At 39.3% G+C, this 25,120-nt stretch overlaps 1 protein-coding gene and 1 long non-coding RNA gene across 2 annotated transcripts in view; one reads left to right on the top strand and one right to left on the bottom strand.

Annotated features, from left to right (window-relative positions):
• The window catches only part of syn3 (synapsin III), a gene marked incomplete at its 5' end in the record, with an annotated part of 124,157 nt that overhangs the window by 76,345 nt on the left and 22,692 nt on the right, over positions 1–25,120 (top strand). The window contains 1 exon segment of the mRNA XM_032504669.1: positions 21,807–21,869. Within this exon segment, the coding sequence (XP_032360560.1) occupies positions 21,807–21,869 (63 nt within the window).
• Positions 6,264–9,987, bottom strand: LOC116672824 (uncharacterized). Its single transcript, XR_004327643.1, has 3 exons — positions 9,925–9,987; positions 9,182–9,191; positions 6,264–6,274 (listed from the first exon to the last, which is right to left on the bottom strand). It is a non-coding gene; the product is annotated as an uncharacterized LOC116672824 (long non-coding RNA).

Below are 25,120 nucleotides of genomic sequence, written 5' to 3'. Positions count from 1 at the left end.
CGTCTTATTTTTTTCCGGACTGACAAAAAAATACAACAAAAACACTGAGAAAGCGCAGAAAAATAATAAAGATTGACCAAAAGATGTTTATGCACATTTGAATTATTTTCCTACACGGTGAGAGTTAGATGGCAAAATGAGAATGGTTTGACATAAAGCAAACATCAAAGATGTATGGAAAAAATATAGCATAGACTACCCATTGGTACCTGTTTGTATTTTTTCCATGATGCAGTATATCAAACATAATCTTTTTAGTCATGCCATATAAATGACATAAACGTAACTTTAGATATAAATTAACATTGATAATAAACTGATTATAAATGTAGAACACAGTTTCACATTATTAGCTAGAAATGTGTTTAAAATGTGGCTTAAGATCAACTAACAGGTAAACCTGTCATCTCTAATATATTTTCCAACTAAAAACAAAGTAGGCTAATGCAAAAGATTGGCTGCTTTACTCTTCCTTTTTCTCACTTTTCACCCAAAATCTCACTTAGTCATCCTGCCCACCCCCTGACGCCCCCTTAATTACTAATACTTACAGTAGAGTATATTGAACACAGGGTGCAGCCAGATGTATCTCTAAACCGTTAAAAACACTAGCTGTGAAGGCAAGTGAAGGCTCCAGTTTTCTTCTTTTATACATTAGGCGTTGGGGTGTTTAAACAGATTTTCTTTTCTTTTTAATTTTTATCATCAAAGACCTTGAGCCTAAAGTTAAGACATTCCAGCGCTACCTGTGGCTGCTTTTGTCCCCTTTGCAGGCTGCACTCGCAGCCTCACTTAGTCCGATTTTATTCTAAAAGGGATTCACTGAAGTTACCCTCAGGGCACGCTCAGTCAAACTAGCCAATTACCCCTTTTCTCTCCTTCCTAACTGTGTTCATGGACCTGAGTGGAGCTGCGTTATCGCTGCAGAGGCTTATCTGCAGAGACTGAGGGAGCTATGTTAAGGGCTGAAGCTACTCGCGGTTATATAAGCCAGCCAGAAATAATCAGGTCGGGGAACTCTGACCCTCAATGGGCCTTTATTAACAGTTATCTCAGTTTAAAGAACCTGCAGGGCCAGATATAACATTATTTTTATTAGAATGGCGCTGATAAGCTTGTACTTTGAATTTCAGTATTGAAAGTGAGTTTGATTTTAAAATTAAAAGTTGGAAAACGAAGTCATTTATTTGCCACATAATGAGACTATTTTTTCTTTGCTTCAGAAAAAGCAAGATTTACTTTACAAATGATAAAACAAACAGGAAATATTGCTTTAGACTAGAATAATACACAGGAAGTGTCATGAATGGTTTCCATTCACCTTTCACCCATGACTTAGACTCCCATCAAGAATTCATCATCCATTTTGTCCTTTCACTATTATTCAAAAAAATAAGCCAGTGTTTGTCCAGCGGTGCGTTCACACACAGTACGTCAACATGTTTCCGTCCAGCAGTTAGGAACAATACAGTTACAGTACCATCTGTGGAAATTCAACGTCATACTCATTGAAGTCATGTTTTATCAGAGGTACGGTCTCATCTGCAGAACCAGAGCGGGTCAGCTGCTTAGCCGCTGTTAACCATTGATGAGGACCGGTCACATATTATTTCAGCCTCGGACCTAAAGTCTGAACCAACAGATTATCAACATTCCTTAGATAGACGCTGGATCGGCATGCGTGACAGGTGGTTTTGCATTTTGAATGCCCAAAAAAGCGAAAATTACAGAACGGTTCAGGCACACAAAGTCCCAGGGAGGCCAGGGAAAGGAGTGATTCACTTGGGCAATATTATATACATAATGACTTCACTCATACATAAACAGTTAAAACAGCCCTGCATTCCTTACAAATATCCCAAAGATAACAAGTTGAATAAGGTCAACAGAAGGAAACGGGCCTAGTAAGGGGTTAGGTTATTGCATCAATAGCTTTTAAAGGGATGCCTACCTTTAAACACTCATCATTATGAATGTACAATGTAACATTAAGTTACTACCCCAGTGATGCTTTGTTACTTTGATTATTTTGGGGGTTCACTGTTTGACCAGGAGTTTGATGGAAAGTTGAGCTCAATTTGGTCTCTGTGTGTTCAGTTGATAGACTGGTCCGGCAGCTATGTGTTACCCTTGACTGGAGGTGTGGGGAGGAGGTGAGATGAGAAATGAGACTCCGTGTTAAAAAGTTATTGTCTTATTTACCTGGTGTGTGTTCATAGCTGGCTTGCTAACATTAGCCGCAAGTATGGTCAGAATTAGCTGTTGTTGTTCAGAGTCAGAGTGTGTGTGGGAACCCTGCCTCTTCACTGTGAGGACAGGGCTTCTGCAGCGTTGTTTGCAATCAAAGGACTACAGTATCTAACCTTTGTTAGCCAGTAGCATCCAAAACCACAAATATCCCTTTTCTAAAACTACACATGTTTAATGCAGAAGATGTGACATGTGGTTGTGGAGGATTTGAATGTAGTCTAACAGCATCATATACAGTTTCAGTGGTGAAAAACAGCATCACACCAAACAAAGACAAATGACATCTGTCTTGAGCTGCCATCATGGCATAGGCTAGACCAATTTGTACATCCACATGAACAGAATATAGACCACAAGCCAATAAAAGAGACATATGTGTTATATATTTGGACACTGTATCCTAGGGGCATACGATTCAGAAAAGGTCACGATTCAATTCAGATTTTTAGACTCACGATTCAATTCAGTATCGATTTTTCGATTAAAAATCAATTCTCAATTTAAAAAACACAATTCACAGTATGTAAATGAAGTTTCATTTCATATTCATATTATTCATCTGGATTTCTATATTTGTTTTATTTTATTTATTATTTGTAACATCCTTTTATGATGTACTGTATGTTTCTGTCGTGTGATGTCTGTAAGCTACTGGGACCTTGAATTTCCCCTTGGGGTTTAATAAAGTATATATCTATCATATGATTGCAGTAGACATACAATAAAAACCTTTAAAAAAAAGAAGAAAAAAAAGACAAATGGCTTTTTCGAATTCTATGAATTGATTTTGAATCGGTAGAGCTTGAATCGCAATTTGAATGCAAATCAATGTTTTTTTACACCCCTACTATGTCCTTTAATTGTTAAGCAGACTCTCCTCTGATAAAGAGCTCTAAATTACCTTGAACTTGCACAACCGTCTGTTTATACTCTCTGTAATCTGGACAGAAAGCAACAAGTTCGACCTAGTCCTCTGCTCTCTGTCAACAAGCCTTCTTGAAAATGTAGGAAGTTGCACACTGAAGTAGAAGTTTACAAAGCAGGTTGATTGAAAGCGGCTGCAAAATAAAGGCAAACTAAAGTGCAACACTTGTGCACAGTGTAAAATATTTCTTGGAAAGTAACAAGTATCGGATTTATTACGTGGATGAATACATTAAGGTGAATTTTCCTTTTAAGAGTGCAAAGTTGAATAGAGAGAGCTGCTCACCATATGTGTGTGGGATCAATGTGTCTTTTTGCCTTGCAGCTGTCCTCACATAGTTCAGACCACAATGAGACTGATGAGGCCTTCCTCTATGTCTCAACCCAACAACAAGGTCACTGTGTTATCATAGCTATACTAAGAAAGTCGTTGGGCCACTTGCATGAATACTGCGTGCTCTAGTTTAACTTTTCTGTCAGAAATGGGACAAGATAAAACAGAAGAGAGTCTCCAGAATATTCTGGGTATGTGTGTCTTTCAAAGCTTATAACTACGAATTGATCCATGCAACAGGTCCCGCTGGAAATTATGTTGCTGAACTAGGCCAACGTGCTACAAAAATAATGCAGAGCAAAGTGCATTTCATCTTAAAAAGTCCAATAATAGAAAAAGGCATGTTTTAAGGCTGGCCGGCCGCTGGAGGAGCAGACAACAGCATTGTGTACCGGAGGTCTTTAAGGTCTGCGTGGTTCTGGGTTGACAAAAGAGAACAGAGCTGGTGACTCAGAGGAAATATCTGTCATCCGACTGACAAGCCGCTAAAGAGACACAGGAAGAGGCAAAAATTGAAAAGGAAGCTCCGCCGGGAGCAACGGTCAACGAGGGAGAGCGTCCAGGCCTGACTCACTCGGGCCCTGTTGCACAGCCCACATGCCATTCCAGTTAAGTGGGACAGACAAGACGACCCGTGCTCTGCAGCTCTGTGTTGCGAGGAGGATGGGTAGTGGAAGTCCTGTCACAGGAGGAATGAGGAAGACCGTAATTGGATGTTTCCCCGGTTGCAAAGACTGTTGACCTCAGGATTTGGGATCTTGTGGTTTGACGATGGATCTTTCTCCAACTTCTTGGGTGGCTAAATTGACAGAGAGGAAACACCTGTAATCTACTGAATATAGGACTGACTACTAGAGGGGGAGGGGGGGATGGGGGGATGGGGGGAGGGGGGTGAACTGACATGTGATGTGCATTATTTTAAGAAAGCAATTGGTTATTAGAACTGTCTCATGATATATTGTCTCTAGAGTTGTATTATTCAACTTTTGTTTTCGGTAAAGAAGGAAAAGAAAATGGCAATACTCTGGAATCGCAATGAATAAAATTTGCATTGCAAATCAAAACGGCACCCATGTATCGTGAAAGAATCAAATTGGGGCAAAGGCAAATCGTCCCATTCCTACTGACTACTACCAATAATATCTCAAAAGGTGCTTATTAATGTGAACATGGGTAGGATGGTGATATTACATAACATGATGATGGATCAGTTGGTTTGGAGTGACATGACATTACCCTTTAGCTATTATTGTTGCTTTTATCTTAACAATGGGGGCTGAATCGTTGGAAATGAGCTCAAAGCTCCGTATCTGAGCGCTGTCGGTGCAGTGAGATATCGGTTGCTAGACTGGCGTTCTCTTCTCCACCCTCCCAGTGGAATAGACAGTGATATCAAGGCCTGCTGGTGTTTCGTAAGCTGCTCAGTCCGTCCACTCCACTGAACATTTCAACAGATGTTCACCAATTCCAGCACGTCAGTCATCTGATGTGGACTTAAGACATCAGAGAAGGAAACACAAACATGGCCCTGACCCATGATCCCGCTCACAATGCAATAAAATATGATGAACGGTCAGTAACGTCCTGCTCAGGCAGGCCAAATGCAACCACATCGCTCACTTCCTCAGACACATGGTGCCCTGTTGTACTCTACTGTACATATTTGGTGTGTGTGCGGTCAGGAAACCCCACATAATTGTTGTTGTATTACGGCATGAGACACCCGGACCTTACCATAAACACGGGCATATGACAACATGGAAATAGCTTTGAGGAATTCCTTCATGTTGAGGGAATGACTAAACTTAGTTTGATGTCGAGCACAGCAAAACCAAATGGTTAGCCTCAGTCCTATAATGCCGTTATCCTGCAAACTAAGTCACTGGTGCAGTAACATGTTACTTTTTTATTGAGGTAAACATAGAAATTAAAAAATATATACTGTATATTTTTTGTTTGTGAATTACACCCATTCTTTGGGCTTTGACATAATTATAAACAAAAAGTGACAATGTGTAAATGTTTGTGCTCTTGACTGCATGGAGCCATGAACGATCCAGTCATATAGGAAAATATTCAGTACTTATAATAAGGGTAAATGATTCAGTTTAATACAAAACCATGTAATTTAAAGGACTTAAAGCTGCACTAATTCAAATGTAAATTTTACTATTGAAGCTATGGGTTTAATGACTATGGGTAATGTTAGAGGTATCCCTTGTAGTGATGAACTCACAGAAAACGATCACCAGACTCTGAAGAAAAAGCTGAAAAAGCTGTACACTAACTACCCAACAGTAAATGGCTAACAGACACAATTAGCAACTAGCTGGTGAGTATAGCTGAACATTTGCTGCTAGAGATACATATTTCCTTCAGGAGTTGGTGGAGAACAAGTCCAAATGAATGTTAATATTTCTCTGTGATGTGTTAGCATGTTCCACTGTCCCCAGTCAGAATACATAATTTTTGTTTGTGTTTTTGGCCATTTTTCTGCATGAAGACCGTTTTATCAGCCATTTCTATAATTAACTGTGAATACTGAGTTGTGACACCACAATGCTAAAGAGAACCTGCATGGTTAATTGGCAAATTAACTTTTGTGTTGGACAGACCTAGGTTAGAGTAAGTGTACTACTACTACTGTGCATGCGTCACTTATAGCTCATCTGCAGAAACACTAGAGGAAGCTGATATTTACATTTGTGGGCGTACTGTTTGATTGACAGGTGATCACTGGGAATACAGTGCAAGCAGCTATAGGCTCTTAGACTTCAAGCTTTTGAGAAAGGAGTCAAAACTTAGAAGTGTGTTTACCCATACTGCTCCTCTATAAACCAGTATGTTATTCCCTCTTAGTATCATAGTATGCCCTATTAATTTGCCTCAAGTAGAGTTCATTTGGAAGACACAGTAAATCATACCAGTTTCTTCTGCTCATAAAACTGTAAAAAGCCAGTGTTTCCCAGAAACCTGAGCAGTGGAGACAGAGAAAGTTCATTTATGGAAGATGGTCGAGGGAAAACCAGTGAGTCACAAGCAGGTCAGATGTCAAGGGTTTCAACAGGGTCCACAGGGTGCTGACGTCACACTGTGGGAGGGTGGAGGGACTCAGGCAGATGGTTAAATTTAGAAATGACATCACACCGCTGGACATCGCTCAATTGTTTCCTCTTGTCTATCTAAGCATATGTAACGTTTTAGTGTTCCATTTGGGAGTTTTGTTATCTACCCATGATGTTTGGCAGGAAGGAGGCAATACATGAGTTAGTTTCAGGAATGAATCATCTGACCTTTGCTTGAAGAAGAGCTATTATTGTATCATGTCACTGTCTCTGGGAAGTGGAAAATGCCACAGAAATTAGTCTTTATGATGTAACATATCAAGAAAAACCACAAGAAACCTGTGAGACCTGTTAATTATCACTTCCTCCAAGCAATATTTGCAAGCCATATTTTTATTCAAGCGCTTCCAAGAACATTCATTCAGCAGAGGGTTATAACACCATTCTGCTCGATGAGTCTTGTTGCACTGCATTATGGTCTACTCTTTTTTACTTTAAGTGTAGTGTGGACTATAAAGAAAATTGCCCTTTTTCCTTTTCAACAATAGTTGGGCTGCAGCTATCGATTATTTTAGTAATGGAGTATTCTAACAGGAATAGACGCTAATATTTTAAGCGCTGCCCACATGGGCCACCCTGCCCCTAAATTAGGTGGCCAACGTACATTTTTGGTGGCCTGAATGTAAATCTTTTTCCCCCCCTTCATGCCTCTGGCCTTTACAGTACATACAAAAAAGCTGTTCACTAAGCCCAGGTACATGCAACTGTACAAAGCTTACAGCAGGGCTATTCAACTATACTGTTCTGGGGGACACATTTTCAGGAGGCTGATCTGAGTGAAGTTTAGAAAGAATGAAGAATGCAGACATCATCGGCATGATCGGATGTCGTCATTCATGTGCGTATTAAGTAGCCATGTGCAGGAGGCACTGGTTAAGAGAAAGGGCCTGATTTTGCTCCGCAGCAGTTAAGTTTATTGACAGATTTCGTTTTAGCGTCCTTTCAAAAAATTGGCTTTTTGCAGAGTAGCATGCTGTAGTCGTGCATAACACCGAGAATTATCACCTAACTGCAGTTTCCCTCCTGTTTTACGGAGTGTTTTAGCGTCTTCCAGCGTATTGTTTCTTTTTTATAGCCCTCAAGCTACAAAAAAAAATAATTTGCATCTGGCATCATGTTATATATGCTATGTTGTCCACAAAAAAATACACTAATCTCAATAGAGCAATCCTACATACTTCACCAATATTTGTGTTTTAAGCTAAGATATGCTGTTTAAAAGCTCTTCTACAGCACGGAATTGTTTCTGCTGGTGTAGTGATGAACCTTCCCCTGGCTAAGACCAGAGGGTGTGGGCTTTGTTGACCATAGTTTATCATGATTTGCTGGGCAAACCACAGCAGGAGGCAAGTCATCCCACATTTATTTTTACGGTTGGAATCCCCCCATTAACTAGACAGGAGACTTTCCACAAACATTTATGCACAGCATGGAAACACAGTCCCAGAACTCTTATTTTTCTAGCTGTTTAGAAATGGTGTTTAGATCGCTTACAAAAACAGTGTCTTAGTTAAACTTGCAGAGTGGATCTCTTCCAGTGATCCGAGTCATATCAACACTTGACTCTCTGTTATGTTTGTTCCTTTCGTCCTCCTGAAGTGGTTTATTTCATTTAGAAATAGATATATTTGTTGAACTAATGCAAATTCCACCAAAAAATTGTTTGATGTAGTGAATATATCATGTCCACATTTTTGTAGATATGTGGTTCCCAAACTGAGCTTCAGGACCCAAAAAGGGGCACTTAAAAAAAAAATTGCTTTAACTTAATGGTTAACTACTGTTGTTCTCGTCTAAGTGTCAAATTTTCATACTTTTTAGAATATGTCTACTTGACAAATTATTGTAAACTGCGGTTTATCGGATAGGCCCTTGATGAATCAAGAACTATTAAGTGTGAATAGAGAGTGGCCAGGTTAGCTCAGTTGGTAGAGCAGGCGCACATATATATTGGTTTACTCCACGACGAAGCGGCCGCAGGTTTGACTCCGATTTGCGGCCCTTTGGTGCATGTCATTCCTCCTCTCTCTCCCCTTTCATGTATTGATCTGTTGTGTGGACATAAAGGCCTAAAAATGCCCCCAAAAATAATCTGGGGGCATTTTTGTGGGGGCAATTATGTTTTCTTAAAACATAATTTAAATAGTTTGAATAGCACCACCACCTGCCTATTTAAAAGGTGTTGTGTTTACATAATGGCTCATAAATAACTCCTAAATCATGAGTCTTAGAAGCAGATATGGTCTGGATTCCTTGGTTCAACACAATTCTTTCAGTATACGAATATTTCTTGCTATACTAGATCCCGAATAATTTTGTTGCAAGAAATGTATAGATAAAAACAAAGACTAAACACACACAAATTGCCACAAATTTCAATCAACCTTGTTTTTCAAGATTCCATACCATTCTCTTCTAAAGTAATTGACAAATTCTTTTGTGCGGCCTGTTTAAACTGTAGAACTCTTGGGCACAAATCTACAAAAGACCAGACAAAATTTGATGCCATTTCACCAATGGATTGGCAACATGATACATTTAAATGAACACAACTGGTTCTTAATCTGTTTCTCTATTAGATTTTGCACAATTCATTCTTATATTAGTTATAAAAATTATGGCTGCCATCAGCCAATCATCATGATTATCACAATATGCATTTAGATGCAAATCCAGATGGAGATTATAAATTCCTGTTTGTCTGTAATAGAAATATTTTTCGAGGATTGTACAGCCTGATTGCTTTCTATTTATTTACGATAACTAAGTGTATCAAAGTCACTGCTTTAGTTTTGCTGTAGTGTATTACAGAGTACCACCCATTCCTCCTGCCTGCACAGCCGGTTTAAATACAGACTAGAATTGCCACATTAAGTTGTTCTGTCCTCCCTGTACAGTGTCTTAATTAAAAACAGTGGCGGTGTTGACATTTGGGCTGAGCCCTGGTATGCACTCTGCAGAAGCATGACTTTCCTTCCTCTGCTGTCAAAAATGTTGCTGACTCCTCTTGCCTGATGTATGCCTCCATTCACTGAGCCTTATCAGCAACAGAAAGCTGGAACCATTTCTGAACATGTACTGAGTTACTGTTATGTTGTGAAATTTGTGTGAGTGTGTCAGTATTATTTTTTTTAGAAATTCAGAATGCAGCTTCTGTGTTTGTACCTGTTGCACTTTCTAGTTTAATCTTCTAACCTCTGATTTAGAGGTTTTTAAAGTCTTACATTGTGCCCCACTGGGCCCCCAAAAAGTTTTTTCATTCGTCTTATTATCTTTATTATTTTTTACAACTTTTGCTGATTTTTTGTTTACATTCTTGGCAAATTGGCACCATTAAATGTATGCCAAATTAGCAGTTGCTTTTTGCAATGTTCCCATGGATAAGGGGGCAGCTTTTGCTTTTGCCGCCTGCCTATCGGAAGGTTGGTGGTTCGATATCTGCAGTCTCGCGTCGAAGTGTCCCGAGTTGCCCCCAGTGCGCCGGAGTGTAAATGTGCGTGAACGTTTATTTGATGAGCAGGTGGCACTTGTGTGACAGCCTTGGCCACAGTGTTTTGAGCAGTCTAGACTGTAGTCAAGACTAAAAAAGCGCTAAGTAAATACAGTCCATAAACACACACACAATACGTTACTTTGATACTGAAGAAAGATAATTCTTTGGCAAGTTCTGGAGTTTAAAGGAGTGTCTTTCTCTATGGTTTTTAAGCAGACTCATAGACGTTTATTTGAGATGGACTTTTAAAATAATTATATTCTAATTATATCCTTGGAAATCGTAAGTCACACTGGATCTAAAAATATGTGCGATTTTTTTATTTTTTTATTTTTTTTTATTTATTTTTTTTAAAGCAAATTACATCAATGAGACACATAATTTTTTTTTTTTTGAAAATTCAGCTCTTTTCAATTTATAGTTTCAAATACATGCGATTCCTCCAAGAACAATTGCATTTGTTGCGGCAGCGGCGGCGAGTACCTTAATATTTCCATTCTTTCAATTCAAGCAGTGTCTTTGCCTCACCCCACTCTGCTTGTTGCTACTTTTAAAAATATACTTTATACTAGCTTTGTGGGATCGATGCTTTGGTGAGCAGTAACATTCTCAATAATGGTGAATGGTGGCACCACTTTATCCACGCTGTCAAATCCAGACTCCATAATCTGCTCTGTATTCTGAATGTTACAATGACACTGCATTTTTTCTTAATTTCTTGTATAATGTACGCTTTATTTATTTATCCTGTATTTTTCAGTGGAGACAGGATATTGGAAGAAACTATTCAAGGAAGGGCTGCGTAGCATGTTTTCTTTAAATCCACGTGATGACACAAAGGCGAATGAATTGTTGTACGGCCACTGAGCTGCTTTCATGCAATGTGTAACACTGACCTCTGACCTCACTATAAGTGAATATGTAGGTACAGAAATGGGTTGGAGAAAATGAGAATCAGAAGGTCCATTTGACCTCTTTCTGTCTATTTTGGTAAATTCTTATGCTTCACTTTGCTCAAAGATGCAGGTTTGGACCCATGGTTGTTTTCGCCAGCGTCACTAAGCTGAAAGGATTGAGTGAATGATTCCATTCAGTCCTGGGATCATGGGACAGGGAATCCAAACGGCACACAGTCACCTCATTTCTGCTCAGCCTTTTCCGAGACCTAATACTGCAGGAGCCCCTGGAAAATGGGAAAGAAACATCACTTTTCCTTTTAGACTGAGAGGAATGTGGCACAGTATTGATGGTTTTTGCAGGATTGGCTCGCCTGAGGTTCGTCTGTCCTTTTTCTTATGAAGCAGGAATGTAGGTTAGTGAATTGATTATCACTAATAATGCCCACCCAGGTCCCTATTACAGCACAACCGCAGAGAAGCTGGACTGAAATAGCTCTCCTTTAGTAAGTCTGGACATGTACTTAACACTGCCTTTCAAACAAATCTTTGTTTATTTAAAGTGAATGGACTAGACTCAAGTAGTGGCTGTGTTCTGTTATTAAATTATATTGGTTAACCATCTGTAATATTAACCAGCCGTGAGATCACTGACGTATGACAAGCAAGTCTCTCATAAGATTAGTTTTTGTCAGAATAAGACAGCATAAAGGGGGATTTATAGTTGTGTGTGTTAGGGTTATGTTGTAGCTTAGGAGCCTAAACACATATCCACCATAGCCACACTACAGGCTACAGAGCCGCCGCAAAAATGTAAATACACCTTGGGACCAAAGCAGATATGGACATACCACGTGGAGACCACAAGAACTGTAATTCTAAAAAAACTAGTTTGGGCCACTTGTGTGTTCTCCTACAGTGGGAGACAATGTGAAGAAAGTTGTAGAGAATTAAATAGTTACCTGGATGTAACCAGTTCTATATGTACAGTATGTACGTAGCCCATCATCACTCTATGTCCCACAGTAAACAAAAAACTATAAATACAGTTACTGTGGAGAATATAAGGGTGGCTGTGGCTCAGGAGTTAGTCAACTAGTCACAGGGTTGGCGGTTCATTCCCCAGCTTTTTCTGTCCTTGGTCAAGACGTTGAACACCACATTGCTTGTGTAGTTGAATGATTACAATTCTGCCTGATGGTAACATGAATGTCTAACAAATGTCATGGCAATCCATGTAGAGGTGGTTGACTTATTTCAGTCTAGACCAAAGTGGTGGATCGTCCTACTGGCCGATGTGATACAATCCCAAGAGCTTTTAAATTGAAGGTACTGCCATCTTTTTCAACAGTCTGTACTTATAGATATAGTCTATATCCACGACGTTCCACTTCCGGGATTGCTCCGTTAATGCCCGAAATTCCACCGGATTCCTCCTCCGCAGCCCTGTGGAGGAAGGTCTGGCAAAGCGAGACTAGTACTCGAATGACTGGCAACTTCCACAAAACTATTAGCAAGATTCTTGTGCTTGATTTTGGTGACATTGTTAGTGATCTGCAACTGTTGCTTTGTTGATCACACACTGACTCGACATGTAATGGATAACATCATCTGTACAAATGATCAAAAAATTAGTTAAGAGTTAATTCCAAACAAATAGCTGCTGTTTCATTTTCCCAGAAAGAAAAGACCTGTTCATTATTGTTAAAAGCATGAATGTCATTAGACTGGCTCGAGCGTGGCAGTTTTCTTCTGTAAAGATAAAGTGGGATACTGTACTGTACATGTCTTCCTCTTTCAATCCCTTTGCTAGTTGTGATGACAGAGCAGGTGGTTTGACCACCACAGGACACCACCAACCATCTCCTCCACTTCTCCATCAGCACCTTGGTGTTGTCAGGAAGTGTCCGCCCTGGAAACTTAAGTTGGGTTTTCCAGACAGTTGTTTTCCTCATGGAAAGACACCAGGACGGACCCTAATAGAAGCCAGATGAGCTTAAATTCCACAACAATAATTACGCAGCCCCATAAGACAGCTTTTACTGTACACACTTTAACACAATAGGCATCTTCTCTTAGTTGCAGTTTTGGGGTGTATGTTAGCCCCCAAGGGGCTTCTATGGCAACTCATAAAAAGTCTTATGTGTGTGCTCATGTTATGCTTTTTAGCTTTTGACCTTTCCTTAAATTGGATATATATCTTTTTGTACATGTTATAGGTTTAAAAAGTGAAAAAGCCCAAAGTCCACCCCAAAGGGAGTTTCCATCTCCCACAGAAAACACTGTTCACCAACTGCTCCAGCTCTATTGTAGTCCAGCCTTTAATTCCATGACAAACATGCGTCACTTTGTAACACATTAATGCTCACCTAGCTGCTGACTGGATAGCTGTCTTTACCTAGGTGCTGTGCATGTCCCAACAAAGATGGAACAGAAGTGAGATGCCTCACTCTGTAGCTAAAACAGAGAGCTCAAACACAGGGTGAAAAGAGGAGCTGCAGCAATGTTTATGGTACAACTGGTACAACCTCTAAAAACATGTATAAACCTGAAAATGAGCATAATATGAGCACTTTAAGGAGGTGTATGCAGAAAAGCATTAACCAAACTCAAATTCCTTGTTTGTTTACAGCTGATTCTGATTCTGAACTACTGTTTGCGTCATGCTTATGTCACTCTTAAATTTGGAAATGTGTAAAAACTCTTGAAAGTCGTTTCAGTTCATTGTATAAACAAATTAGGATTAGAACACCTCACATTTGTAATTTTTCATTTATAAAAACACCACAAACGTAGTTTTGTACAATCCTGATGCCAACAACTGTAATTCCATTTGTACTTGTCAATAAATGTGAAATTTCCTAATAAAAAGATAATTATTAAAAAAGGAAAACACCACACACAAGACAACCATTAATTGTATTAATACCAGATGATGGCTGGATAAGGTCCTCGTATTGACTTGTTCACAGTATGGTATGAGGAGTGTGGGAGATCTGTGAACAGTGGTGGCTGAACTTTACATTTAAAGGTTCACAGTAATCAGTGATGGGAATAACGACATTACTTTTTTTCAGTAACAAATAATCTAATTGATCCTCCCATCTTAATAACACTGTTACCATTACTGCCAAAAAATGCGGCACATTACTATAATTGAAGCTTTTTTTTATTCATCAGACAATTATTTATTTTACAAAATAAATCTCTGAGCCGAGAGGCAAAGACATTTTTTTACTGTTCTTCCTTGGTTAGTGGGCCGTGCACAAGACAAGCGCATAAATGCTCACGATTGGCTGAGGTTGAGTAAAATTTCATGGTAAGCCAATAAGAGGTAGAGTGGGGCAGGGGTTTGAAAGCACGGACACATAGCGAACAACACAAGTGAGTCAGTCACCGAGAGACAGGTATGGTGAGCCCAAATGAGGGGCAATAAATATCAAAAGTTCCAAACATCTATTGTGTTAATTGTATCAATCCAACATATATAATAATATAATATAATATCTACATACATGACATTTGATTAGAGGCTAGTCTCACTTTGGCCCACAGCAACATTAAAATGGTTTGAATTTGTGTACATTGTTTCCGTTAATAATGTATTGTATTAAGTGTCCATTTCATTGTAATATTCAGATATATCATAAATAATTGAACATGCACATGTATTTTAAGTTTCATTAAAGAGGGGTGGAGGTAGGGTCACATTTGAGCATTTAAAAATGTACTTGAAAGTAACACAATAGTTACTTGCAACAAACCCCGTAAAAACCATAACTTGTTGCTCTTACTCTTTGGTTTTGTACAAATTAAACAAATGCAAAACACAATTATTTACTATAAAGTTACTGCAAACCATTTGATAAAATACAAGTGTCTCTTGATGCTTTTAGGTGGAAGTACAAACAAAGTGAAGCATGCATGTTTATTGCAACTGTTTTGGTGAAAGATAAAACAAACTGATAAAATCTTTTATATAATAAACGTTTGTTTCTTCAATCACAGCCCACTGATGACAATAACTGGTGCATGTAACCATGATACAGTTACACTACCTTGATTCTCCAATTGTATTATTCCAATCTGTATTAGGTCAAAGTGAAGGATTACTGCCTTCATTTGAATCTACTCAAACATTTACATGCAACACTTTGAAAGAGAGCTGAATCCATTCCTGTCAGGTGTATGAATTCAGTCAGTAACTTAGCTGGGACTTGCATGATAAACATTATTTGTCTCTTGAGGCTCACTTAATCCACAGGCAGGGTTTGATGTGGGCAGGCTGTCTTTGGTCCCACTGCGGTTGGACTCTTGAAAAGGATTCTGGGTCGGGGTCCCCTGCTCTCGTTGTCTACCCAAACCATTGCGCCTCATGTCTTCTCCTTGATGTGGCAGGTTTGAGTGGCCATAATAAAAATTAAGAGAGCATAAATGCAGGATGGAGGCAGCATGTGTTCTGTTGGATAATGCATGTGCCCCCAAAGAATAATCCAACTTCTGCTCAGCCACTGAAGCAGTGTACTGCTCTCTACACACTTTTCATTTGAAGGTGTGTGTGTGTGGGTGTGTGTGAGTTGGGGGGGTTGCGGCAGCTCATGTGACTTTTTTGTGTTCTGCAAGTCTAAATCTTCTTGCTATGTTTTGGTTAGTTATGAATGGTTGCATTGTTTCAGTATCATTTCACTCATAATTTAATTGTGTGTATATGTGTGTGACCCATTTTTGCTTGGCTTTCAATACTTCACGGGTCTAATCTTACCTTACTATATGAATTAAATTGGAACTAAGTACAATTTATTCTATAAAATAATCTATAATTACGTAATCTTTTACGCTAATCATGACACTTGCTAATCAAGACACTTGCTAATCAAATGTCAGGTCTGTCTGTGTGTTTTTCATCCCTATTTGTGACAGTGGGACATATTTAAGTTACTGACAGGCTGTACTAATTCCGTTTAGTGCAGAGGAAGTCAGTTAGGTCAGTTGCAATTCCATTTGTTTGTCTATTAGGCCTGCACAATTAAATATTAAATTGCGATCTCACCCTGTTCCTGATTACATTTTTAACTAACTTTTTTTTACTTAAATTACTTTTTTATTTTATCTAATTTAAATTTTACGAGCCTACTGTATCACAAACACTACTACTTTCTTCTGTGAGTTTAGACATAGACTGTATGAAATAGGTTTCAAAGCTCTTCATTGAAGTCTCTATGTTTACAGGCTTGTGATGATGCACAATGTACTATAGGTGCCAAAAAAACCTGTGTTTGGTACTGTCTATTTGTTTGTCATGGTTCATGTGTGCAATAAACATTACACTTTGTGAGAAAAGACTTGTGGCAGAGAATCGTGATATCAATTTTAAGCCAAAAAAATCGTGATTCATATTTTTCCCCAAATCGCCTATAGCAGTTAAGTTATTTTAAGGGTGCACTAATTAGTATTGACTTGCATTCACCAGGGGGCTTGTTTTTACAACTTTAATACTGTGCTAATATTATTTGTTTTTAAAAACTGTAGTCAGAGGTTGTCTCCCCCCCCTATAGTAGCCCATAAAGCGAGGCCATGTGTGGGTTTTGGCTGGTATCATTATGAAGAAGTATACAGAAAGTTAAGATAGGAGTTGATTATACCATTCAAAGTTTCCTTTAAAAAAAATCCTCAAGCTCAATGTTCCCAATGCTTGGTTTTGGCAGTTAAACCGCTTTACATGTGTTAGAATTTTAGCTTAATCATAAATCCATTATGAAATCAAGATGTGAGCAATTTGCATCCACTTTATAAAAGAAGAGTATTGAGATAGAGATTGCTTTGACCAAGGAAACAGTAGTTGACAGTCTCACCACAAGGTCCATTTGGTTTCTGTTCTGGAGCTTTTAAGCTTACCACACATTCTTCCTTAGCAGATGGACTTTGTCATGGAGTAGTAAATGATCAAATTTCCATTTTCAGGACTTACCAGGACTTCTCTTATCTGCAGAGGAAGATTGATGATGTGATCGAAAGCTCCAGAACAGCTACTAAATAAATCTTGTGGTAATTGTTTTGTCAGAGGGGAGAGATGCGTTCAATTGTGAGTGGTTCTCATTTGTGATGCACCTTGTTTGTACCTACTAATATGTCTATAATGGATTCCATCTTTCTCTCATGCTCCTCTTACGTTTTAAATGTGCACTGTGGAATCTACAAACTTTGGATGCAGAACTTCGGAACGTTTGAGGGATTGGAATGTCACATGGAAGTGTTTGGTCGTTTGAAAAACAAGATTTACCTCAGACACTGACCTAAGCGACAGTCCTATGTGACTCACTTACAACAGCTTTGCATATACAGCCAATGGGAAGGGATGTGTGTGCGGGTGGATGGGCTTCCCTGAAGTATTTCCATCATGTGCCAGGTCTGGTCGTCTAGCACATTTACTGTAATTGAAGAGAGGCTGTGTGTTACAAAATGAAACCTAGACTGGTGAAATCACCCACCATATAATTAGCTTTTTCACCATGTGACTTCTTAATGTCTTTACCACACTGGATGCCTTTTACAGATTTCTGCTGGGAATCAAAAACGTGGTACATGTGTAGCTGAAATGAAACAGTAAGCTGAAGTTTAAAACCAAAATGTCGGGCACCTGGTAGCTCACGTGGTAGATGGTGCGCCCATGTAAAGAGGCTTATCCTTGACAAAGCGGCCACGTGTTAACTCCGACCTGCGACCCTTTGCTGCATGTCATTCCCCCTCTCTGTCCCCTGTCAAGTCTAACCTGGGCTGTTGTAATTAAAGGCCTAAAATGTCCCACTGTTCCATGGGACATCTACGTCTTCTGAAGAAACTGCGTGAACTTACTGTATTGTCTCCTTGATGGCCAAACAAGCTTACTAACAGACAGCTATCAAGTTTGCTAGCTTAAAGAGCTTTTTTACATTCCTGAGAAAAAAATGTCAGTGGGGAGTAAACGGCGCATTGAGAGCTTTTTTGACTAGCATGTTACTGGCTTGCTAGGGTGTTGGCGGTTAGCTCGCTAGATATGCTGCCTTCAAATGGGTTTGTGTTTACCATGTTAACGAAAACAGGCCATCTGAACGTCCCTTCTTGTTGTATTAACGTCCTGACGTGTTTACAAGTTGTGACATGCTTTCTGGCGCGTTGCAAAATGGCTGAAGGTATGGCTAGAGTGTGGATATGGATAGTCGTATAGAGTTTTCCTTCAGAATTTTAGAATGTCTGGGGAAAATGTTGATGTTTTTAACTGCCCCTTCGTCACGTTACCAATTCGTTGGCTTTTATGTTGCTGTTGCCTAGCAGCTGTGTTCTGCCGATGTAACCACTTGAATGACAAGCATATTGTGTACACAACTTCCCATGTCGTAACCATGAGCTCACAAATTCCATTTGAAGACATCAATACAGTAGTTTTACCAACGACCCCTGCAAGGAGTCCCTATGTTACCAAGCTTCTAGAACCATGTTTCTGAATAATTAACATTGCCACTTTTTGTTGTGTCCAGTTTATAAAATAGCCAAAATGCAGACTCTGGAACAGCCAGAATAAACCTGCAGACAGTCTGGCTCAGGAATGTCAGGGATTACTTCATGGCTTACATGTGATATAACTAATGTAAATCTTCTTGAACTGAGGCAATCTTATGTTCATGTTCTGTGAGTCTATCAGAAAACAACAGTGAGCGCATGTCTCAGTCTAACGCTCCGGTTTCTTCAGGAGCAGAGGATGTGGTTGTCTCTCCTCAGCATGTACAGCGTCTGCCGTCATTGCCACACTGATGGGAAAGGGCTGGAAGGAACATCCAGACAGAGTGGGTGGCTACAGCCCCTTCCACTTAAACCAGGCAAACAGAAACACTTTGCTACTACTCTGCTTTTCACAGATACCCGCTAAACCTCATCTCATTCGTCATGTGACGCACACACGTAAATGCTGTAAAAGTTTGAATTTCGAATGGCCTTATATGGCTTAGTGTTTGTAAAGCATAAAGCACATAGATTATGATCTCATTTTGTTGTAGGAGGTTAAACCAATTTAATTGCCACTAATTGTAAGACTTTAAAAGATACATGTATATAGAGTTTATTTTGAGTCACATTTAAAGTAACAGCTGTTTAAAGTCTCTCTCTTCTGTTTCAATTCGTTTTTACATATATCTCTTGAAAGTCCACCATCTTTGTGGAGGTGCAAAAGTAAATTGTGTTCCTTTTAATATTTAGTTGCAGACTCTTTACAGTCAATGACTCTATGACCCATATCAGCAGGCTCTTGGAATCCTCCCTAGTCTGTGCTGCCTTGTTTGCTTGTTTCAGGGACTTTTTGACTGCATTCTGGTCTTCACTTGTGAAAACCATGATCACTTTGATTGAGGCTGTGTAACTGACTTGCCTCGGATGCACGATTAGGCATCGATTAGTCCCGAGGCAGTTGCCCACTTTCCCTTGTTGGTAGTCCAGCGTTGTCCTATACCCTTTAAAACAGAAAATCAGCACATTAAATTTGTAATCCTTAAGATTTCAGTCCTCGCGTGAAGTGTGAAGTGTACATGTGAAGGCGATTTGAATCCTGTACAAAAATCACTCCACCACTCGGAATAACTTAAAACTATTATATAAAGAGGTAATGTACAGAATGTAAATACTGTGAGTGAGTATTGTTCAGAAAATGGTCACTATCAACAGTTTTATTATATAACTTTAATCTTTTCATTGTTCATTTCAATCCAGTGTGACTGAGTACAAAGCAAAAAATGAATGTCGCTATGACAACCAATAGCTGAATAATGATTTGGTGTTTATCAGTTGTAAAAATTTGAATTGTAGTTGAAATGTGCTTTATTCTTCCAGTTAGCATGTTTCACACTTATCCATTTATCCATCCTAAATGCTTCATACTTACAGTACAGCACTTTAAAGTGGGTTACAAAGTGGACTTCTTAATACAGTCTTACCCCTCTGTATTCTGGCACTTGTGAAGTGATAATGGAGACTATTAGAGAACACTTTATCTTGGCCGCGTGTCGGCCAGGCCTGTACTGTCAAAAGCTGTCAACAGAAGCGCTGCTCACGCCCTCAAGGCTCTGTGCAACACAAGCTGACGGCAACTTTAGTATGTACAGTCCTGTCAACTGCCGGGGAGGGTTTGGATGAAGTGATAGCAGCTGTTTAGGCGTTCCCTTCCTCTTCGCAGGTCTGATCTTACAGTATATCTCTGTGCTTTATCTGGTGTCTTTTGAACTGTGGTTATTTGATTTTACGCTTCACCTGGAGGTACCCGCTAATCACTTTTAACCTTTTTTTCAACCTTTTGGATTCTTACTTCTACAGTACATTATTTTGTTAAAATGCAACAAGCATGTAAGCATTGTGAATGTCTTAATCAATGGTTACATGTCTCTAAAGGATACCTGAAACCTACATTTAATATAGTGCAAACCTCCATGCAAAGTTTGGATGATTATGTATGGAAATGTACAATATATGCAGTATCCAAACATCAATAAATGATCACAAAAATGCTGAACCTAGAAGAACCCCTTACTGTACAGTACATAATCTGGTGCTGCTGCTGAATAACTATTACGCACAGAAGTGAGGGAAAGTGCTTTTGAAACTGGAAAAGTCCCTCTTTACTTAGATTACATCCCATTTACAATCATATCAGTGGACTTACCAAGGGGCGTTTAAAACACAGAGGGTTTGAAGTAATCTGTTGATGTTTCATCCACTTCCAAGTCTGCAAGTTATGAGAAGTAGCGTGTTTGCGGTCCGTCTGGTTTGTCCAAACCCATCCCAATGAGCTGTGGTTTTCCACCCAGCTTCCCAGAACTTCGTTCTTTTGTATAATAAACCAACATTCTTCCAAATCCACCATCCTAAACTGGGCTGCTTTAGGCTCAGCGGGATGGCATGAGGGCCAATGTGTTTCTTTACAAGGCCACGGTTCTGGACACTTCATGTACACATCCAACTCAGTTGCAAAGGAAATAGTTTTCCGCATTTGGTTGTCTCTCAATGTGGTGTTTACCACATGTCTGTCTTCCTGTATATTTAGAACACCAAGTACCGTTCTAAATGTTCCTACTTAGTGTGACATCCTTTTCCTAATGATTGACACCAACAATCCCCAAGCTCCCAACTTTTTATATGCAGGTTCTAATCGTTAGGATGAGCGTGTAAATCAGGCTTTAAATTCCCAAGTTTTATTCTAAAGAACTACATAGCATTTTAGCATATTTCAGCTCATTGTTTAGTTTTTTAGTCCTGCAACTTTATTGTTCCAGCTCTTCTTTGCATAGTTTTTTAGAAACTTTTTTTTCAGAGCAAAACTCTGATAGACCAAGTCTCACTGCCCAGCACCAAACAACAAACGGTTGGTGACTTGATGCAGAAAATAAAACTGCTAAAAGAAGAGTTAATATTGGACATATCAGGAAGCCAGAAAAGGCCCAAATGAATGTGAATTTGGTTCTGAACCTGCTGGATGTGTAAATAATTAACTTGTTCGCTAACATATCAACTTCATAGGGTGATAATTTGTCTGTGTTGTGTTCACAGCTTGCTTTCTGCTATCCTGGCTAAAAACAAATCAGATGACGCATGACCTCTTCACAAATTGAAAAAGTGCATTCCAAAACTAACCTCATTAGTACTAACACTCACTTTTTAAAGGAGTGCTATTTAGAGACAAATACAAACTCTACCACCGCTACCCAGCTTTGGAAAGACCGAGGTTATCACACCAGCTAATAATCTGACGTTGTCCTTGTCTGCAGGTAACAACCCCTTCCTACCCTGTGGTGGTCAAGATGGGTCACGCCTACGCTGGCATGGGAAAGGTGAGTTCATAAACCGACAAAACCTCTCACACACAGTCATTTTATCTTTGTCACAAGTTGAACCCAAAGTTCAAACCCCAGACCTCAAAATTAACCTTGAACCAACCCATTAGATGGAAGCCTAATGCAATGCCTTGTGTCTATGTAGCTATCATATTTAGCGGTAATTTAGGAGAGAGGTATTAATCTGCTCATCTGTCAAGAAAGCAAAGTATATTTCCCAAAATGTCTGACTACTCCTTTAAGCCAGGAAGACAGTAAAGAACTTTAAAAAAAACTAACTCATCATTAAAATAGTCTGTGTAACACTTGCAAAAACTGATGTGTACAGACAATTACACAAGTTCAGATTTACACCTTCACCAGCGCAGATTACAGGTTCACACTCAGAATTGCCTATATTCCAGCTGTGCCAATCAAACATGTGATATTATCATGACAGCTTAGACTGGTCTGTGGTTCGAAGAGCAGGCAAGAGATGGGAAACCCAAACCCCCGTGCCCATCTTTACAAACAGTCATGATGGCTAAATCACCGTTCTAATCAGGCTGTAGAGTGGGCAGTGTGTTCCTGGTTTACTCTCACTGAGTGGATATCTGATCGTTAAGGCAGAAAAGCACACAGACAGAAACACCACTGATAAGGTCTGATTACAATCCACCAGTAGTTTTACGATTGATGTTGTCTTGTCCAAAAGTCTAGGCGAATAACCATTTCAGACGATCTAAGGGGATTGCTTCATGGAATGGTGTCTATCATCTCTTTTGTTAACAACGTACAGCGCACAGGATTTGTTTCCAAAATGGGTTAAGCAATAAGAGAGTTCACACACTTATTCTCCCCTAACACAAATCTCTCTGATTCTCTGTCTCTCCTTCCAGTTATTTGGATTCACAAGGCTAGGTACTTCCTATATGTCTCTTGCCCTCGTCTGTCTGGAGGGGCTTGGTTTCCTGTTCAGGAGCCAGACATGCTATAGAATTTCCCATAAGGCTTGAGGGGAACTTGGCAGGCCCTTGTAGACCTCGTTTAACCCCTCAGACCTCACAGAGCTCTGAGAACGCACAGGAACATGTGGGATTTAGGTCACTGCTATTTTGTTTGCTTTTGACAGAAACCTTTAAAGGGTTTTTTAAGTGCATCAACAAAAAACAATTAGCATTTGTAGCTAAATACCCACCTATATAATATTACATCAATATTACATCAAGTTGAGCTCAGAAGCAATGAAACGCACTCTCCCTCATTTTGCTAGATACAGGGGTTTTGCTTCTACAGCCTTACATGGTCTGGTATGATCAGTGGTTTATGGTGACTGATGTTAGCTCATACAGTAATGTGAGCTATTTAAATTAGATTGATACATGGTTACATGTAATTTGTTCTTACCAGTGTATCGCCGTATGTATTTTGTTGATAGCAAATCTCCACAATCTGTCCTAAATGTCCCAGTTTAGATAGTAAATGCATTAAATAATTACAATCATCCCCTGAAAGAACCAAGCAGGCATGCCTTGTTGCATGATCCAAATTTTTCTTATAACTAGCCATTTTTGGCCTGTATTGTTGCTCAGAGGTTTCAGTTAATGTTGCTCAATGCGACCACAGTTTAAAATGAACTCAAAGAAATCTGAAAGTAAGGGACATCTGGCGGAACTTCCGACCGCACCGGAACTATCCCGTTAATCAGAGATCTTCAACAGGGGGTCATCAAATCTCCTAACATAAATCCAACATATAATTAGCTAATATAAAGCTATTTGTGAAATACAAAAAAACATTGATGATAGGCTTACTGTCTCATAGGTCACTAAGGTAGCCATCCACAGATACAGTTGTCTAAGGATTCCCTAGTTTAGGCCACACTACACGTATTTGTTGGCCCAGTTTAACATGCAACCTAATTTTATACAACATGTGTAGTAGTGATCTGTCAGTCTTTCAGATAAGGGGTTCTTTGGCCTAAAAAACGGTTAGGACCCTGCCGTATATGAACCGTTGTCGATATAGACTAGCAACCTTTAAACAGACATAAGTGACATTACTGAAGCGGTTCAGTAACTTAACAACTTTTCTCATCTTGTGTTACATTACATTTTATCCTGTCACACATCAACGTTAAAATGTTTTCATTAATTAATTGAAACACTATCTCACCAGGAGACATATTGTTTCCTGTTTGTAGTCTCATTTCACTTGCTAGTCAGGGAGTTAAAGTAAAGTTTGTATATTCACATCTTAATAGGATATACAAAATAAATATTACCACACATTTTGGCTTTTTTTTTCGACCAATATTAGTGACATAACAGTAGCAGAGTGGAGCTTTGTACCCAATTTTCCAGTTACGTGTTTTTAGACCAGTCAGCCTCTATGTCATTTAGTCCGGGCACTGACCAGTATGACATGTCTTTTTCCACCAGGGGTTCTTCTTCATCTCCATGCCAGTGTTTCACCTTTTCTGGCTAACCTTTTTGCTTTCTGTTTGCATTTGTTTAGTTTCCCTGAGGAATTGCGTACTTCTCTGGATGAATGTGCGTGCTTACAGCTCAGAGCTGGACCTGCCACTAGCTTTCTGGTTCTACCTCTGGAGCCATGATGTAAACTGAGTCGCTTCCCTTGCCTCAGTTGACTTTGTTGTTTCAACTTCTGCCAGCTTACTCTAAACGGGGTAGCTCCAGTGCTCAGCCATAATGCTTTAGTCACACTCAGTATGAAAGAAGTTAGCTGAATGCACGCATTTGTAATAACATTGTAGTACATACATCTACAGTACCTTTATGTCATTTATACAACAATATGATCGACAATAAACAATTATGATGATGATGATGAATACTTTCATGAAGGTTAACATACATGAAAGAAACAATTAATTCCCTCAATTTGCCACCATAGATAACCAAAAAAGGAATAGGCTGAAGCCAAGGCTTATTTTTGCCTATCCTATGAACCCCATATCCTGGAAATCCAGAGTTCTCACAAGAGCACAATTTTAATTTGCTTAATGAGTTACTCTGGCATCGAGTAATGCTGCTCATTAACTATACCCTTGTAGCCGAGCTGCACCAATCACATCGCTGTATCTGATATAGGCGTGCCAGAGGCGAGCTAAACAGATGACAACAGTTTAATCTACCAGTTAGCTCCGCTGGTAGCTAAGAGTATGGAACTCTCAATACATCAAAAAAAAAACTCTCCCTGTGTTGTTGTGATTGGTCGTAGTGTTATCCAATTGCGTGCAGTGACAT

The sequence above is a fragment of the Etheostoma spectabile genome, chromosome 23 (assembly GCF_008692095.1).
Source record: "Etheostoma spectabile isolate EspeVRDwgs_2016 chromosome 23, UIUC_Espe_1.0, whole genome shotgun sequence".
NCBI classification, from domain to species: domain Eukaryota; kingdom Metazoa; phylum Chordata; class Actinopteri; order Perciformes; family Percidae; genus Etheostoma; species Etheostoma spectabile.
The sequence above is the reverse complement of the archived record's forward strand: the minus strand, read 5'-3'. Positions and strand labels throughout refer to the sequence as shown.